Genomic DNA, 16,252 nt, shown 5'->3' on the forward strand with positions numbered 1-16,252 from the left:
CTCATCATATTATCTGTGTATATAATCCTGCAGAATGACAGAATGACTGATTAATTATACAAAACACACACACACACACACACACACACACACACACACACACACACACACACCACAGAATGTCTCATTGTTTGTGTGATGTCACTGAAGATGATCACAAGTTTTAGGATGGACGTCCCCCTAGTGGTTTGTAGGGGATACGACTCCAAACCAACTTCTTTCAAAACTAGCTTTTTTATGTACAATTATTTATATTTATTTATATTGGTCACATAAATATGCACATGAAAAATAGAAAATGTAGTATTTGTCTTTGCTTTATTATTTTTTATTATTATTATTATTATTATTATTATTATTATTATTTAAGAGATTTTTATATATCCTGCACAATCTTTATTTATTGTTTATCATTATATAATACATCTATGTTTCTATGGAAAGTGGGATGACTGAAGACTGATATTAACAATAAACTGCACAAATGTTCTGTTAATAATTTGAATCAATTGCCGAAATGATTCAAAGTTATGTTACCTCTATTACTTAACGTTTAAAGTTATACATTCAGACCTCTGATATGATATGAAACACTGCCCCCTTCTGGAAAGACGCACGTAAAGCAACCTACAAATTCACATTTTGACCACTACGGGGCGATGGCGTGCATGCGGAAGTAAAGCCACGCATAGAGGAAAGGGGAGGAAGCCCGGAAGCAGACTGACAGGCGTAGCAGAGAGAAAAAAAGGGGTGCAAAAAGCCTCGATTTGACTGTTTCTACCTTAAATCAGACACCGAATCCCTCAAGAAAATGTCGAAGAGTACAGACATGGGCCGTTTCAGGCGAGTGGACGTGGATGAATACGACGAGAACAAATTCGTAGACGAGGAGGACGGAGGGGAAAACCAGCTGGGTCCCGACGAGGCAGAGGTGGACTCCCTCATCAGGCAATATCCTTTGAATGAGCGAACCTCCGATTTGCAAGTGGAGCAATCTGCAGATATCACTTTTTTAGCGTTTTAGATTTAGTTTTAAACGCGTTGTTGCATAGGGGCGTTGAGCCCGTAGGCCGGGCACTGTCCAGACTTGCCTGGCAGCCACATTCCAGGGATCACTGCTCCACAGACTCAATGTTCTCCGGCTAAACTAACACTTAACACTTATTAAACTACGATCGCATCTATTGATAACATTCTTCTTCTGCATTCACACATAATTATGACCCGTGACCTGATCGCGACGCCGCATCTCTCAGGTTAGTTTGTATGAGCTGCACTCCTTTAACGCGCTTTAGGTTTAAACTGTCTATAAACAGGATTCTGCTGTGCTAGGAGTTGTTGCAGTATAAGCCTGTAACCAGCTGAGGATTTGGTTTCTGTGCTCCAGACCTTATAAGGCATCATCCTGCAGCACTTCCTCATTGAATCCTAATAGTGCACACAGTTATCTGACTGCAAGTGACTGTAATACAGCAGTTATACTTACCAGTGTGCATGATAGTGATGCTCCACTGTGGTGATGAGGGTAGGCTGGTGTCTGTGTTTACACCCTTAACCCTCCTGGCTGCACAGGAAACCTCATGGAGGCTTTACAAGCAGTTCTGAAGAACCCGCCAATCAACACAAAGAACCAGAACGTCAAGGTGGGTTGGTACTGTTTCCCGGTGGTTGTGTGTTTGGATTGACTCACCTGGGCTGTAGGCTGTGTTTTGGTGTTGACATGTCTCTGTTTCTGTCTCCAGGATCGTGCTGAGGCTCTGGTGCTGAAGGTGCTCAGCGCCTTCAAGAGCAGCGACATCGAGAAGGGCGTGCAGTCGCTGGACAAGAACGGCGTGGACCTGCTGATGAAGTACATCTACAAAGGCTTCGAGAGGCCGTCGGAGAACAGCAGCGCTGTCCTACTGCAGTGGCACGAAAAGGTAAAACGTTCAGAGAGACTCCGTTTTTGTTTGTTTGTTTGTATTGTGTTTGTTTGGTTTAGTTTGAGCTTTTACAAAGACGAGAAGTGCATGACAATATGTGAGATAAGAAAAGTAGGTGTAGTGCCTTCAGAGACGATAAAGAGATGGTATAGGTGGACAGATGGGGAAACAGATGTCAGAGGCCATAAATCTCCACACAGACTGAAGCATCCAGGCCTAACGCACATGTGTCCTCTCTCCCCTCTCTCTCTTTCTCGCTCTCTCTGTCTTTTTCGCTCTCTATCTCTCTCCTTCTATGTGTCTCTCTCTCTCTCTCTCTCTCTCTCTCTCTCTCTCTCTCTCTCTCTCTCTCTCTCTCTCTCTCTCTCTCTCTCTCTCCAGGCTCTCTCTGCAGGCGGGGTGGGCAGCATCGTCAGGGTACTAACGGCCAGGAAGACGGTCTAACTGAAGAGCCGAGGAGCCACTCACTCCGACGCTGACACAGACAGACAGACAGAGGGTGTTTTGTACGTTTAACGTAATCAGCTGGCATAGGGACTTAAAGGGAAAAGAACATTTTTTTTTAACCCAGCGGGATCCATTTTGATTTCAGGTTTGACCTGAAACCAAAACAAAATCAAATCTGGGTCACATTCGGTTAAAAAATAGCATTCCCTCTTTTCTTCCCGTGCTCGTTCAAATCTACTAACTGGTATTCCTCACAGGGGGCTGCATATCAGATCACCTCACCCAGGTGGCCCCCTGATCTGTGGTCCCCCCCCTGCACACATACACACACACACACACACAAACACACATCCATTTCATCCACACACACACACACACACACACACACTCCTTCCTGTTTGTACACCATCGACACAAATCGTTTCGGCTTTGTTTCTCTCAGGAAGATTCTCCCTCACGGACAGTATTTGTTTCCCATCATTCTCTTTTTATTTGTTTTTGTTTTGTACACTTAAAGTCCTGAACAGAATGATGGAATAAAAACAAAAAAAAATAAAAGATTCTCTCTCTCTCTCTCTTAATCCTCTCATTGTCTCCATGAGGCTTTAGCAGCAGGAGTCTGGTGAAAAGCACAGTCACAGATGGAGCTGACAGATCTGCTGGTGTCTCCATCCTTCCTCGTTGTCCTCCCTTGTTATTAAGGATTATTACCCACAATGCAGCACATGCGGGTTGGCTCCGTCGCTCTTTTTAATCCCGCTCTGCCCTTTCTCATGTCTCTGAGCATCGTCTGCCTCTGCTGTCACTGTGCTTTTCTCGACTTTGTCTGATTTTCGTTAATTTTGGTATTAAACATAAAATTGTGACCTCTGCTTTTTACACACTCTTTTTTTAAGAATTACTTTTTTAATAAATATAAATCCTTCCCGAAATTTATGTGGTAGAATTGTCTCCATGAACACGTCGTCTTGCAGCAGGACATGATGTTACTTCCCCATATAAATGCATCATTCCCTTTAGTTAAATAAGAAAGAAATCTGTAAATCTGTCAGGAAAATGTTGTTATACCAAATGAACAAAGAAGGCCATGCTGCATCTCCTGCTGTATCTCCTCAAGGAAGAAGGGATTCTGGTACGCTGGCATTCCGGCTAGTATTCCCAACATTCAACAAGAATGTTTTTTTCCTGTCGACCTTGTTGTTATGGCGACACTTAATCTGTCTAGCTGTAAGATAGAGGAGTGCTGCTAGAATGGAGTACCGATGGGCATACTTTGTCGTATGAGGAGGGGCATTTTCCCTATAAGTATCTATGGAGTAGGTGTCGAAGATCAGTCGACTCAGAATGCAATTGATATCTGTATCATTGTAACTGACTGGACTCCTTGCAAGAATAAAGCTGTTTTCCTTCAACCAAGCCTGACCAATCTGAGTCCATCTAAAGACTTTCCCTAACAAAATCTCATAACTTCAATCTGTCGTGTCAGAACACTTTTGTTGCTTGACTTTGATATAAACATGAAAACAAAGTGTGTTTCCATTCCAATTGCTTCATAAAGTGAATTCCACTGTTCCAACTTCTGAAGGGATGTTGCTTAAAATAAAACAGTTATGTTTCCAACACAAGTTTAGGATCTGCAGTTCCGGGACATTAGATATGTTGCTATGGCAAAAAGAGGAACATCAAACGGTGAAAGGCTGCGTGTTTCTGTCTCCTTTCCATCAGCCAGAGGAGGAGGCCGATGGACAAACAGCCCTACACACACATAACACTTAAGATGTTTGAGTTTCTGACAAAAACAAATAAAAGGTGTGAATGTGAATCACAAGTGGCATCGTCTCACATCTTTGTATATTTGTTGTTTTATTACATTTTTTATAAAAAGGATACAATAAGTACAATATGGCAATACATTATGAGAAACAACACTTATGTACAAATGGTCAAAATAGAATACATCTTGCTTATCAAGGAGCATTATGGCACATAATGATGTCATCAGTGTAACAGTTAACATGGTTTCGATATGCTGCGTTTGTGCAAAGCTGTTATGTGTTGGTATGATACCTGAGGACGTGTTTGACAGTCAAGTTTCCTTTAGGTCAAACTAAGCACCACATCTGATCGATAAGGAGAACAGAGCTGCACTGCACAGTCACAAAGATGGGAACCGCCCCTCTTTCATGTTCAAGCACTTCCCAATAAGTTAACGATAGGTAGATGTAAATATAGGCTAGCTGAGATGATTGTGTGAGGAGGGGGTCGAGGCCCAAAATGCTGAACCAGTGGCGGACGTACCGGTGGCGGAGAGTCAACCGAGTCAGACGGGTGAGGACTCCTGGGATTTAGAGCCTCCAGGCCTAAAGTCGACCATCTGTGGAGTTTACCAGGCCTGCGTTTCATCCACGTTCAACCTACTTCACTGCTGTTTGCACTCACCGGCCCCTCACACACTCACACACAAGTCTTTCCTCCAGTCTATTTACTCATGTGGCTGCTTTCCAAAGCCACACCCACTCCCTCATAGTCACACTCCCCGCGGTGCAGCATGTGGAGGACACAAGTCGCGGCTGCACCCGCCCGCCTCTGCTGGTTAAAGTGCTCTCAGTAGGGGTAGGCAGAGACGGCGATGTAGACAATGAAGGTGGTCTGGTACTCGATGCCTCCGTCTTGGCTGTAGGACAGAGCTCGGACCTTCATGCGGTACGTGTGGGGCTCTCGCAGCGCCCGCGTGGTGAACAGCACCCCCTTCAGGTTCTCGTCTCGCAGGGCAAAAGGTAGCGTGACGTCCTCGTCCACCACCAGGAAAGTGGTCCTGGGGTGCATCACGCCGTCCTGCGTGTAGGCCACCAGCCGGATCAGGTCCTGGTTGGCGGCGATGCCGAAGGGAAGGGACAGCAGTTTGTACTCCAGGGCGTAAGGGCTCAGCGCACACTCCAGATCGTTGGGTGGGCAGTTCTTTAGGCAGAAACTACAACAAAGCAGGAGAAAATGTGGAAAAATCACTTTAATTACATCGTAAGTGATGAACTACATGTTACTGTGAGTCTTATATTCTGGGCTGAGGTCAAACATGGAGGGGAACATGAGGAACAGCAGGTTTCCACTCAGCTACTTAATGAACCTGGTATTCCAACATGGCAGGAGAGAAAACCAAGGTTACAAGGGGGGTGAAGGTAGAGTGACATGTTACTCTGCCCTCCAAACTCCAACATACAAAGCAAACACCAGCACTAAATTATGACGATGAAGATGATTAAGACCTCCCTGTAGCTGAACCTGAACCTGAACCTGAACCTGAACCTGAACCTGAACCAGACCTGCTGTATCTGAAGCAAAGTCCAGCTGGCTTTGATATCAAAACTTAATTGCTTTCACCTGCTTTGATCTCAGGTTAATGAGAGCAGATTGGGAACAGCAGGTGAAAGCAATCAAACACATGGCAGCATAGAAAATCTGCTGGAGTGGAACCTGCTGAACAAGTCCAATGATAGGAAAGTGTAGAACCTTGTCGAAATCATAACCTTAATACGACCATCAGAGAGTTACTGTATCACAGGTTAATGTTGGAGTCTTTACCCTGTGGCTGGATCCCTCTGGTAGTTTGGTGGACAGGGTGTGTCTATACACTGGTAGCTTCCCCTCATGTTGAAGCACATTCGATTGGCTCCACACTGGATATTCTGCTCCAGACACTCGTCGATATCTGCAGACACAACAAACAAGACGGGTCGGGACACGGAGGGGACACAGCAGGGGACACGGAGGGGACACAGGAGGGGAAGCGTCGTCGGTAGTTGTTGACATTGTGGACGGCGCAGAGAGCAGACGGAGAGTCTCACCTTGACACGTCTTGCCGTTGGTCATGAGGCGGTAACCAGCGGGACAGAGGCACCTGTGGCTCCCCGGAGTGTTCATGCACTCGTGCTGACACGCGTCTCTCACCTCACACTCGTTGATATCTGTTGATGTCACAGATATACGCAGAAAATTACACAACAACAACCGCAAGATTCAAACTTTCCATATTCATAACAAACCCTGGGGCGTCTGCGCTCGGCCTCTCTCTCACTCGACCCTGCCTGTCCCTTGATAATTACCTAAGCAGCGTCCACCCCTGGACACAAACCCCTGCTGACAAGAGAAGACGCCGCGCTGTGAGGTCTCTCTGCGGCTACGGCCCCTATAGCGCCCCACTGAGGCGGCCTCGTAGGAGTTGTAGCTGTGAGAGGCCATGTTGTGGTACAGGCGCTGGTTGGAGCTCCAGTCGGGAGACGACTGAGAGGTGCGGTAGCCGTACGAGTAACTCTCGTAGGTGGGCAGCCTCTCCAGCCCGGCACAGGACTTGCCGTCGCCCAGCAGGAGGCGCCCCGGCGGGCAGGTGCACTTGAAGCTGCCGGGGGTGTTGAGGCACCGGTGGGCGCAGGGCTGAGGAAGCCGCTCACACTCATTTATGTCTGCCCTCAGCGTGAAGAAGAGAGACCAGCACCAGGAAAAGGAGGGACAGAGTGATAGAAGAGGAGGTCGGAGAGGAAGAGGTGCAGTGAAGGAGTGTCGTTGAAGGAATAGGTAAGATTAACGGTGAATATAAGAAGAGATTGGGTACAAAAAAGAGGGAAAAAAGGGGATATGTCAATGACCCCACTGAACAACAATACATGTTCATGTCCCTAAGACAGAAATGTATTGAGACTGTACATATGTGACTAATTTGAATGAGAGATCGTCATTACCTCTCATATCAAATGTTGGTTTGGAGAGAATTATTTAACGTCAGGGGTTTAAATTCAGATGACAGAACACTGAGTCTCTAATTCACATTGTATCTGGCAGAATGATATCAAATACAAGCTGCGTCTGATACCGGGTACAACACCCGGTTGAAGGCAGGTATAGGACAGACATCAGCGTCCAATGTTAATGATGCACAGCGACCCCAGGAGGTAGCCAGACCCAAACGTAAACAAGGACGTGAGTAGATAAGTGGAAGAGAGTGAATGGTGACAGAGGAAAGAGTGACAGAGCAGTGAGGAGATGGTGCTGGTCTCACCCCTCAAAGAAACCATTCATCTTCAGCTTTCCTTCCATTGAAGTCCTCTCTCTCTCTCTCTCTCTCCCTTTCTCTTCTACTCCGATTTGACAATGTAAGAAGGAAGAATTAGCAACGGCATAGAGCTTTAGAGGACCTCACACCATGCAGCAGACTGTCTGAAAAGAAGAAGAGGATCTCTGCGCCTGACGTTACAGGAGTTAGTCAGCAGTCTGAACTCTGTGGCAGACGGCAGCAGAAACATCAGAGTTTAAACAGCGCAAACAAGAGAAGTGAGCCAGGAGGAAGCTGCTGGTAAGTGGAAGTTAAACAAGGACATGTGCAGAAAGAAAAAAGGACCTCAGCGAAGCAAAAGGACACATCACTTGCCTGCTCGGTGCAAAAAGTGCTCGTTTGTTTGTCTTAAAATACTGATATAGCGTTGAGATGTGCAGCTCATGCCTGGTGAGGAGTTAGGAGGGAGGAGGGAGGACACATACCTACGCAGGGCCGTCCAACACCCTGAGACCGGTAACCACGGGGACAGGTGCAGTGGTAGCTTCCTCGGGTGTTCTCGCAGATCTGGTTGTATCTGCACTGATGGGTCCCGTCTCTGCACTCGTCCATGTCTACAGGAGGCCGGCGACATTCAGATCAAGAGTCAGAGAGACAGACTGAAATGTGTCTCAATGTCTATCCATCAGTGTATTTACACCTCATTGACGCTCCCACTTACCCACACACGTCCCGTTGCCTCCTTTGGTCATGCCACTGGCACACAGGTCAATACAGGTGTAACCACCCCGAGTGTTCTTACATTGTTGATCTGATCGACAAACTCTCTGTCTGCACTCGTTAATATCTGGAGTGACAAAGACGGAGAAAGAGGAAGATGAAGCGAACGATAAACAAATGGCAGCGAGAGAGGGCCGAGAGGGACGTTGTCTCACCTATACAGCGTCTGTTTCTGAGCTGAAAGCCAGGCTCACAGGCACAGCGGTAGCTTCCGATGGTGTTCAAGCAGTGCTGATTGCAAGGATTGGACTCCTGGCATTCATTCACATCTGAGCAAAAACAAAGAACGCAGATGTAAAAACACGGAAATGAGCCTCTACACGTCCAATGCTTCGTTGGTCAATACACCATGTGGTACCTGTGCAGCTCAGGCCATCAGCCGTCCTCTTGAAGCCACGCCCACATCGCATAACACACCGGTAAGAGCCAATGGTGTTCTCACAGTCCTGCCCGTCGTGACACATGATGCCCCCCAGTGAGCACTCATCGATGTCTGAGAGGAGGAAGAGGAGCAACGGAATAAGAAAATACTGGTGAATCAGCAGGGTGTGTGTGCGTGTGAGTGTATGTGTTTGTACCCTGGCAGGTCCGGCCGTCAGCTGCGATGGTGAGGCCCCTGGGACAGGAGCAGTAGTAGGTGCCCATGGCGTTGTGGCAGTTGTGAGAGCAGGGGTTTCCCACCTCACACTCGTTCTCATCTGCAGGACGTGAACAAGCATGTTAAACCGCATGCAGTGAGCGAGTCTGAAACAAGTTTAATACATCGCTTATTACCTGCACAATACGGCCCAGCAGACACCAAAGTGAAACCATGAGGACACTGGTTACTACGTTCACCTGGAGGCATGAAGAAGAGCGTATAAGACTACCAGGATCACTGTGCCACAACTATTTTATGATCCTATAAAGCCAGTAAAGTTCTTATCCATGTAGCCTCACCCTTTGCTATATTAGCATTGATGACGTACTCCAACACCTCCTCCAGGGGGCTGTAGCGAGCGCTGATGGCTGTGGCGTGCAGCATCTCCACCAGGTACGGCATCTTGCCCTTGGCCAGGTCGTAGGTGATGGTGTGGTTCCAGGAGTAAGGCACGCTCTCCCTGTCGATGCTGAACATGCGTGTGGACAGAGCGTACAGCTGGCCCGGGCCCGTCTGGATGTAGTCCTCCGTGTAGTCCTGAGCGGATCACAGCCATACGTCCCTCAGGTCTCACTTCACAACTTTAACGTCACAATAAATCTTGTCTTTTGTGGTTTCTATACCTTGATGCTGATGTCGGCGTGGGAGGGAAGCTGCAGGATGTGTCCGTTCACTACAATGTCCAACAGCAACGCACCGTCTGAGTCCAGGCCCCTGGCAATGTGAGTCATTCTCAGGATCTCACCTAGCAACAGCCAATCACAACAACATCTGTCACACATGTCATATCTGTTTCCAAAGAAACATACGTCTTCTTGCTCGTTCTTACCTGTGGCGAACTCCACCTGCGTCTCCCGCCTGAAGACGCCTCCCGTTAGCGAGAAACCATTGATGGCCTCGCCTACTTCCTGCGCCGTGGTCCAGTAGACGGGGTTCAGGATGGAGATGAGCTTCCTCATGGCAGGACCTGAATTGAAAGGCAGGAAAAGGAAGTCTTTGATCGATCATAACACAAAGAAAACTGAACTTAACCTATTACTACAAATCGAAGCTATACAGATAAGAAACATGTGGAAAACTGACCTAATGTTCTCGGTATATTGGAAATCGTGGCCTGGATCACTCTGCTGCCGGTCGTGCTGTCTGAGATGGTGGCGTTGAGGATTGCGATGCCAAACTCAATGTCGTTAATGTTCCCAATTATGCTGCCTCGAGCCTTCTGAGGGCCACCTGACAGAGGGAGGAGGGCGCTTATGAATGAATTAAGACCTTAATGCTGTACACACACACACACACACACACACACACACACACACACACACACACACACACACACACACAAACACACGTATATACTGTATATATACCTGGGCATGCCTGATTGCTACACCTGGACAGTTGGGAGGAGTCCCCTGGACACTGCCGTCCACCGTTGCTAGGAGACGGGCTATTACAGAGCCTGGCACGTGTTCTCTGCCCACCCCCACAGGAGGCTGAGCATTCTCCCCAGGGCTGCCATGAACCCCAGTTACCATCAACTACAAAGACACACACATTGAACAGCATGAAGAGCAGACAGTTGTTTGTAACCGTCGTTTAAAACTATATTCTTTGCTTCTTGTTTCTTTTGAAGATGCTGACTCACCAGGACAAATGGCCGTGCTGCACCTCTGGATCTGTGTGTCTGCACCTGCACAGGCTCTGCCACCGTTAGCAGGTCTGGGGTTGTCACACGTCCTGTAACGCCTCATCTGACCACCGTTGCATGTTTTGCTGCAGCTGCCCCAGCTGTTCCATGGACCCCAGTTACCATTAACTGATGGGTGAGGATTAAAATGGGAAAAATGTTAGATTCCGAAAAGGAAGGTGCGATGCATTTGTGAAGCCAAGGCTGCTTTAAGATCGTGTTTAAAGTGACTCACTGGGGCAGGGGTCGCTGTTACAGAAGTCAATGTGCACGTCGTTGCCTTCACACTGCCTGCCACCATGCTGAGGGGCGGGGCTGGCACAGAGGCGTGTCCTCTGTCTGGTCCCGCCCCCACAGGAAACACTGCAGGCTCCCCAGCTTACCCATGATGACCACTTCCCATCCACTAGAGGAGGCATGAAGAGAAGAAATGGAAGATACAGCCACTTAGTCGCTCATAGGGTCAAAGTTATGGTCATGGTTTCTGTGGTGAAGCCCTCACCTGGACAGGTTCTCTCTTTGCACACTTGTGTCTGAGTATCTGTGCCCTCACACTGAGGTCCATCAAATGCCGGAGGAGGGTTGTTGCACAGCCGGATTCTGGACTGCATACCCTTACCACAGGTCTCACTGCACTGGCTCCAAGGCAGCCAAGACCCCCAGTTACCTGCAACTGTATGAGTAGAAGCACACGGAGGCCTGTAAGTCTCATACACACATGTGCAATGGATGCTTTGAAAATTTCCTTCCTTGAAATCCTCCTCACCTGGACATGGTCTGACGCTGCACATGATGACCTCCACTGCCTTCCCCTCACACGGGCGGCCCCCATGCTGAGCTGGAGGGTTACTGCAGGTCCGGACCCTGGTTCTGTTTCCTTGACCGCAGGAGCGTGAGCACTCCTCCCAACGGGACCAGTCTGACCAGCTACCATCCACTGCAGATGGAGAAAGAAGAGTACTACTGTCACATACACTCGATGTGTGTAAGTTGACAGGAGAGGACAAATTCTCCTTTGGATCACTCTTACCTGGACAAGGTTTCCCCTGGCAGTTGCGTGTCTCTGTGTCTGACCCTGTACAGTGATGACCTCCATTGGCAGGCAGAGGATTGTTGCACTGCCTCAGTCTTTTTTGGGTACCAATACCACAGGACACGCTGCAGGGACCCCACTCCACCCACTCAGAGTAGCCGCCATGGACTGAGAAACAAACACACGTGCAGTTAAATGTGACACTTCCTTGGATACTTCTTGGAACATGATATCACAAAAACAAACAATGGTCTCCTCACCTCGTACAGTGAGAGTGACCCTGGCGAGCACTGATCCCAGGAGGTTTCTGGCCACACATTCATACTCAGATGTGTCCTCCTTCTGGGCGCTGCTGATCCTCAGGGAACCGTTGGACAAGACAGAGAACCGGTCATTGCCCAACAGAGGGCGCCCTTGCCGGGACCATTCGATTACTGGCGTGGGCTCGCCCTCTGCCTGGCATTTCAACACTAATGTGGTTCCAGCATCCACCACCGTATCCACAGGCTCCACGATGATGGTGGGAGAACCTGGAAGAAGAGGAACGCCCATGTGATCTAACACCTTTAGGAATACTTTATATTATATTTGATGAGAGGTAGGATTGGTGTAGGCACTTACGCTGCAAGGTGAGTGTGACGCTCCTTTCCACCACCCCAGCATCGTTTGTTGCCACACACATGTAACTACCTGCATCTTCACTCTTTAAATAATAAAATAAAACATATTTCACTGCAATTCCTCTCCCAGGATGCTCATTACACGTACATTTTCTCATTTGCTGTCTTACCACTGTGCCGTAGATGGCCAGAGAGCCGTTGTCCAGCTGGCGGATGCGGTTGCTAATGTGGATATTTATCCCATTTTTGCTCCATTGAATTGTGGGTAGCGGGTCTCCACGGACCTCACAGTTCAGGATGGCATTACCGCCCAGAGGCTCAATGCGGTTGGAGTGGAGGTCCCCGTCGATGATAGGAGGCTCTGGATGAAGACAGGGAGAGCAGAATGAGACAGTATTGATCCAGAGTTCTATCTTGCTCTAGGCGTGTGGTCTTACCTTTCACATAGACAAAGGCCAGAGACTTGATGGCTCCTACGCTGTTTTCTGCCACACAGGAGTACGTTCCGGAATCATCCTTACTCACTCTGTCGATCACCAGCTCACTGTGGCCGTTCATGTGGTCGTAGTGAACTGCAAGATCAATAAGGCAGCAAAAGAGGGAAGTTAAAACACTCCTGTGGTGAATCCTGTCATCAGACGTCAATGGTTGCCACATACCCGGGATAATATTATTGTTGAAGGCCCAAGTAATTCTGGGTGTGGGGATGCCGTTGACCCCGCAGGCCAGCAGGAGGCGCTCCCCTTTGTTGAGGGCCACATCGCCAAGCAGCTCGGTGAAGACGGGGTGTGTGTGGACAGACAGGGTGACGGTGTGGCTGTCCTGACCGACCGTGTTGGTGGCAACGCAGGTGTAGCTGCCGGCATCCTCAGGCTGGTACAGAATGAGGGCAGAGCACATCAACTCTACTTCATTTACCTCCAAGGTCAGAAACGTTTGAAAGGAACTAATAAGATACTCACCCAAATGGAGTAAAAGATACAATAATAAGTCACATAATGCTTTAAAATGGTAAATATCTCTTTTTAGCTTTCAAATCTAGGGTATTCTTAGTACAAATCTACAAATGAACAACTTACATAACGAAAGAAAGTATCAAAGTACATCAGTTAGTTTACCAAGCCCTAACTGTAGGTGATTATCAATCAACAGGGCCGTAGCTAGAAAGCATGGGGCCCCTGAGAGAATATTGCCCTGGGCCCCCAAATATATACTTGTTCTTTGTCTCTGTTACCTGGGCGATGTCTATGACCAGCTCCCCAGAGGGCAGGATGGTGTACTCTGCTGTGGTTTCACTGATAGCGTGACCGTCCTTCTCCCATGACAGGCTGGGCTGAGGGACGCCTTCTGCCACACACACCAGCTGAGCCTGAGTGTTTTCCACCACGGCTATGTCTGACTCTCCCCCTCGGATGGCAGGTGGGACTGCGGGAGGGACGCTCACATTACACACTGTGTTTTATATCAACAGTAACATTGTATAAGAGAGCCAATCTTACTCTGTACAGTGAGGCTCATCTCCAGGCTGACTGTGCCGGCTGCATTGGCGGCGGTGCAAGTGTATCTGCCGGTGTGGCTGGGCTGGATGAAGGCGATCTGCAGGGACCCTGAACTCAGCACCCGCTGACGTACAGATTCACTCATTGGCTGTCCGTCTTTATGCCACCTGACAGAGGGCGATGGGAAGCCATCAGCTTGGCACTCCAGTGTCACAGAGGAGTCCACAGGTGCCAGGTAACTCCGGGTCCCTGAGCTGATCACTGGAGGGACTGGAGGACACAGAGTATGTCCATGAGCAGAAAGCATGGAATTGAGATTGTTTACATGAGTAATAATAACATAATGAGGTCGTCCTCCCTTGAGTGTGTGAGCTACCTTGTACTCTTAGTTTGGTCTTGCCCAGCGCAGTGCCAGCAGGATTCTGAGCCACACACATGTAAGCTCCTGAGTCTGACACAGAGGCCTTGGAGATCTGCAGGCTTCCATTGGGCAGCACTGTGAAACTGCCACCTACCATAAGGCAAGAGACATGATTGATTATTTATGAACGCAGACACACATTAAGAGAACACACACATGCAGAAGAGGAATGACCTCTGCTGGGGATGTTGATGCCTTCCTTCTGCCAGGTGATGGTGGGTCTGGGCGACCCTGTGGCCCTGCAGGGCAGCGTGATGGGATTGTTGACGATCACATCCAGGGTAGATGGGTGAGACTGGATCACTGGGAGCTCTGAGGACAGGGAAGCAGAAGAGAAACTGTCAGACACTGAACACTGTATATGCTCCTATAATTTGCTTTTCCATCATATCCCATAATGTTACCCTGCACTGTGAGTTGCACATGGCGCTGTGTAGACCCTGCAGCATTTCTGGCCATGCAGGAATAGCGTCCAGCATGACTGAGCTCAGCTGAGGTGATCTCTACTGGACCTGAGAGCAAAACAACACACACCAAAGCAAACGTGTTAATAACAAGAACAAGGAGTGACATATATGAGTTGCAACAATACATGTTATTGTAGTTTTGTGTTATTCTGACCTGTGGACAGGATTGTGTATCCTTGTCCCTCTTTGAGCAGCTTCATGCCATCTTTGCTCCAATGGAGTGTGGGCACAGGGACACCAGATGCAGTGCAGGCAATGACCACTGGGGACAGCCTGGTCACTACTAACTCAGTAGGTTCATCTGCTATAGACGGAGGAACTAAAGGGGCATGGAAGAACAGGCAGAAAACTCCATGAACACGTGTTAATCTGCCACTGAATAGAAATGTAATAAACAGGACAAAAACTTAGACGGATGAACAGAACTTGTACGTCTACATGTATTTATTAAACCCCTTCAGGATGTCTCTCACCATGGACAGTGAGGTTGATGGACCTTGAGTCTTCCCCGGCCTCATTAGAGACCACACACTCATATACTGCTGTATCCTCCACTGTCGGCGCTATGACAACCAGGGAGCCTGATGATAGTAACCTGATGATGGGCAGACAAGAGAAGAAGAAGAAGATGTTTTTAGGGCTATATTGACTGCGGTATGAGGTCACATCTAGAAAAATGTCAAACTTTACTAAATAATTCTTCAGGCAATCAAGAGTTATCAAGTAGAAAACAGAGAGGGAGAAAACCTGGATCAACCTGTACATATTCTGGTTCTGATCAGTGTTGATGGCTCGAGCGTTCTTGGTCCAGCTGACGGTGGGTTTGGGGATGCCGGTGGCGTCGCAGGACAGCGTGGTCTGAACGTTGACCGTGACAGTGATGTTGGTGCGGCCGTCGGCGATGGAGGGAGCCACTGGAATGAGAGGAGAACGGGGGATTAAAGATTGTGAGACTTGTAAAATCCTGGTGTTCTGTCGGCGCTTACTGGGTTCTGATCTCACCGTACACTTGCAGATCCACTCTCTTGCGCTGCGTCCCGGCCGGGTTGGTGGCCATGCAAAGGTAGCGGCCGGTGTCGGTCACCTGAGCGGAGTGGATGTGTAAAGACCCGTCCTCTGCAAACGTATACCTATACACAAAGGTGGAGGGATTGTATAATATAATAATGTGCAGTGTGTACATTTACAGTATTTGTTTGGTTTACACTGGTCGGTCATGAGGTCTTACCTGGGGTTGTTTCCTGCCAATATGGCGCCGTGTTTCCTCCAGGTTATACGAGGCGGCGGGACTCCCTTGACTACACACTCCAGCACCACAGGTTTGTTGATGTGCACCGACACAGACTGAGGGTCATCCTCTATAGTCGGGGCCACTGAGGGAGCCAGAGGAACAGATCATACACAATTTATGAGCTTTTCAGACTTTTAAAGATGTTTTTCAGCTGTAGCATCAGTGGATACAGGATGAAACCGTACCGTTGACCGTGAGGTTAAACTGCCGCGTGGTTTTGCCAGCGATGTTGCTGGCCACACAGGTATACTGAGCCCGGTCACTCAGCTCAGCCGTGTTGATCTGCAGGTAGCGCCCACTGGATAGGATACGAATACGGGCAGAGGCCTAAAGGAGAAGGGGATGTATTTTAGGAGAGTTATACGATGAACTTGTGCATTTCAATGGCTTAGAGCAGATAT

At 48.4% G+C, this 16,252-nt stretch overlaps 2 protein-coding genes across 2 annotated transcripts in view; one reads left to right on the forward strand and one right to left on the reverse strand.

Annotated features, from left to right (window-relative positions):
- The first annotated feature begins 671 nt into the window (after positions 1-671).
- arpc5b (actin related protein 2/3 complex, subunit 5B) lies at positions 672-3,781 on the forward strand. The gene is made up of 4 exons (XM_076151334.1): positions 672-951; positions 1,571-1,643; positions 1,743-1,919; positions 2,304-3,781. The coding sequence occupies exons 1-4, from the start codon at positions 812-814 to the stop codon at positions 2,364-2,366; spliced, it is 453 nt and encodes a 150-aa protein (XP_076007449.1). The 5' UTR covers positions 672-811; the 3' UTR covers positions 2,367-3,781.
- Positions 3,782-4,213: 432 nt separating this feature from the next.
- The window catches only part of hmcn1 (hemicentin 1), a 58,945-nt gene continuing 46,906 nt past the window's right edge, over positions 4,214-16,252 (reverse strand). The window contains exons 72-107 of the mRNA XM_076151310.1: positions 16,037-16,178; positions 15,789-15,933; positions 15,563-15,690; positions 15,318-15,474; positions 15,034-15,155; positions 14,715-14,879; positions 14,498-14,605; positions 14,268-14,405; positions 14,049-14,183; positions 13,673-13,942; positions 13,408-13,598; positions 12,833-13,046; positions 12,611-12,745; positions 12,344-12,534; positions 12,175-12,256; positions 11,814-12,083; positions 11,551-11,721; positions 11,287-11,457; positions 11,023-11,193; positions 10,756-10,926; positions 10,479-10,649; positions 10,201-10,371; positions 9,917-10,063; positions 9,663-9,800; positions 9,457-9,578; positions 9,133-9,370; positions 8,968-9,030; positions 8,772-8,891; positions 8,552-8,686; positions 8,349-8,462; positions 8,135-8,260; positions 7,899-8,027; positions 6,470-6,826; positions 6,212-6,331; positions 5,949-6,075; positions 4,214-5,340 (exon numbers count right to left, since the gene is read on the reverse strand). Coding sequence (XP_076007425.1) covers positions 4,974-5,340; positions 5,949-6,075; positions 6,212-6,331; positions 6,470-6,826; positions 7,899-8,027; positions 8,135-8,260; positions 8,349-8,462; positions 8,552-8,686; positions 8,772-8,891; positions 8,968-9,030; positions 9,133-9,370; positions 9,457-9,578; positions 9,663-9,800; positions 9,917-10,063; positions 10,201-10,371; positions 10,479-10,649; positions 10,756-10,926; positions 11,023-11,193; positions 11,287-11,457; positions 11,551-11,721; positions 11,814-12,083; positions 12,175-12,256; positions 12,344-12,534; positions 12,611-12,745; positions 12,833-13,046; positions 13,408-13,598; positions 13,673-13,942; positions 14,049-14,183; positions 14,268-14,405; positions 14,498-14,605; positions 14,715-14,879; positions 15,034-15,155; positions 15,318-15,474; positions 15,563-15,690; positions 15,789-15,933; positions 16,037-16,178 — 5,922 coding nt within the window. The 3' untranslated portion in view covers positions 4,214-4,973. The remainder of the gene's footprint in view (positions 5,341-5,948; positions 6,076-6,211; positions 6,332-6,469; positions 6,827-7,898; positions 8,028-8,134; positions 8,261-8,348; positions 8,463-8,551; positions 8,687-8,771; positions 8,892-8,967; positions 9,031-9,132; positions 9,371-9,456; positions 9,579-9,662; positions 9,801-9,916; positions 10,064-10,200; positions 10,372-10,478; positions 10,650-10,755; positions 10,927-11,022; positions 11,194-11,286; positions 11,458-11,550; positions 11,722-11,813; positions 12,084-12,174; positions 12,257-12,343; positions 12,535-12,610; positions 12,746-12,832; positions 13,047-13,407; positions 13,599-13,672; positions 13,943-14,048; positions 14,184-14,267; positions 14,406-14,497; positions 14,606-14,714; positions 14,880-15,033; positions 15,156-15,317; positions 15,475-15,562; positions 15,691-15,788; positions 15,934-16,036; positions 16,179-16,252) is intronic.

Source organism: Genypterus blacodes, unplaced genomic scaffold (assembly GCF_046128005.1).
Source record: "Genypterus blacodes isolate CSIRO-AG114 ecotype Tasmania unplaced genomic scaffold, CSIRO-AGI_Gbla_v1 ptg000054l_1, whole genome shotgun sequence".
Taxonomy (NCBI): domain Eukaryota; kingdom Metazoa; phylum Chordata; class Actinopteri; order Ophidiiformes; family Ophidiidae; genus Genypterus; species Genypterus blacodes.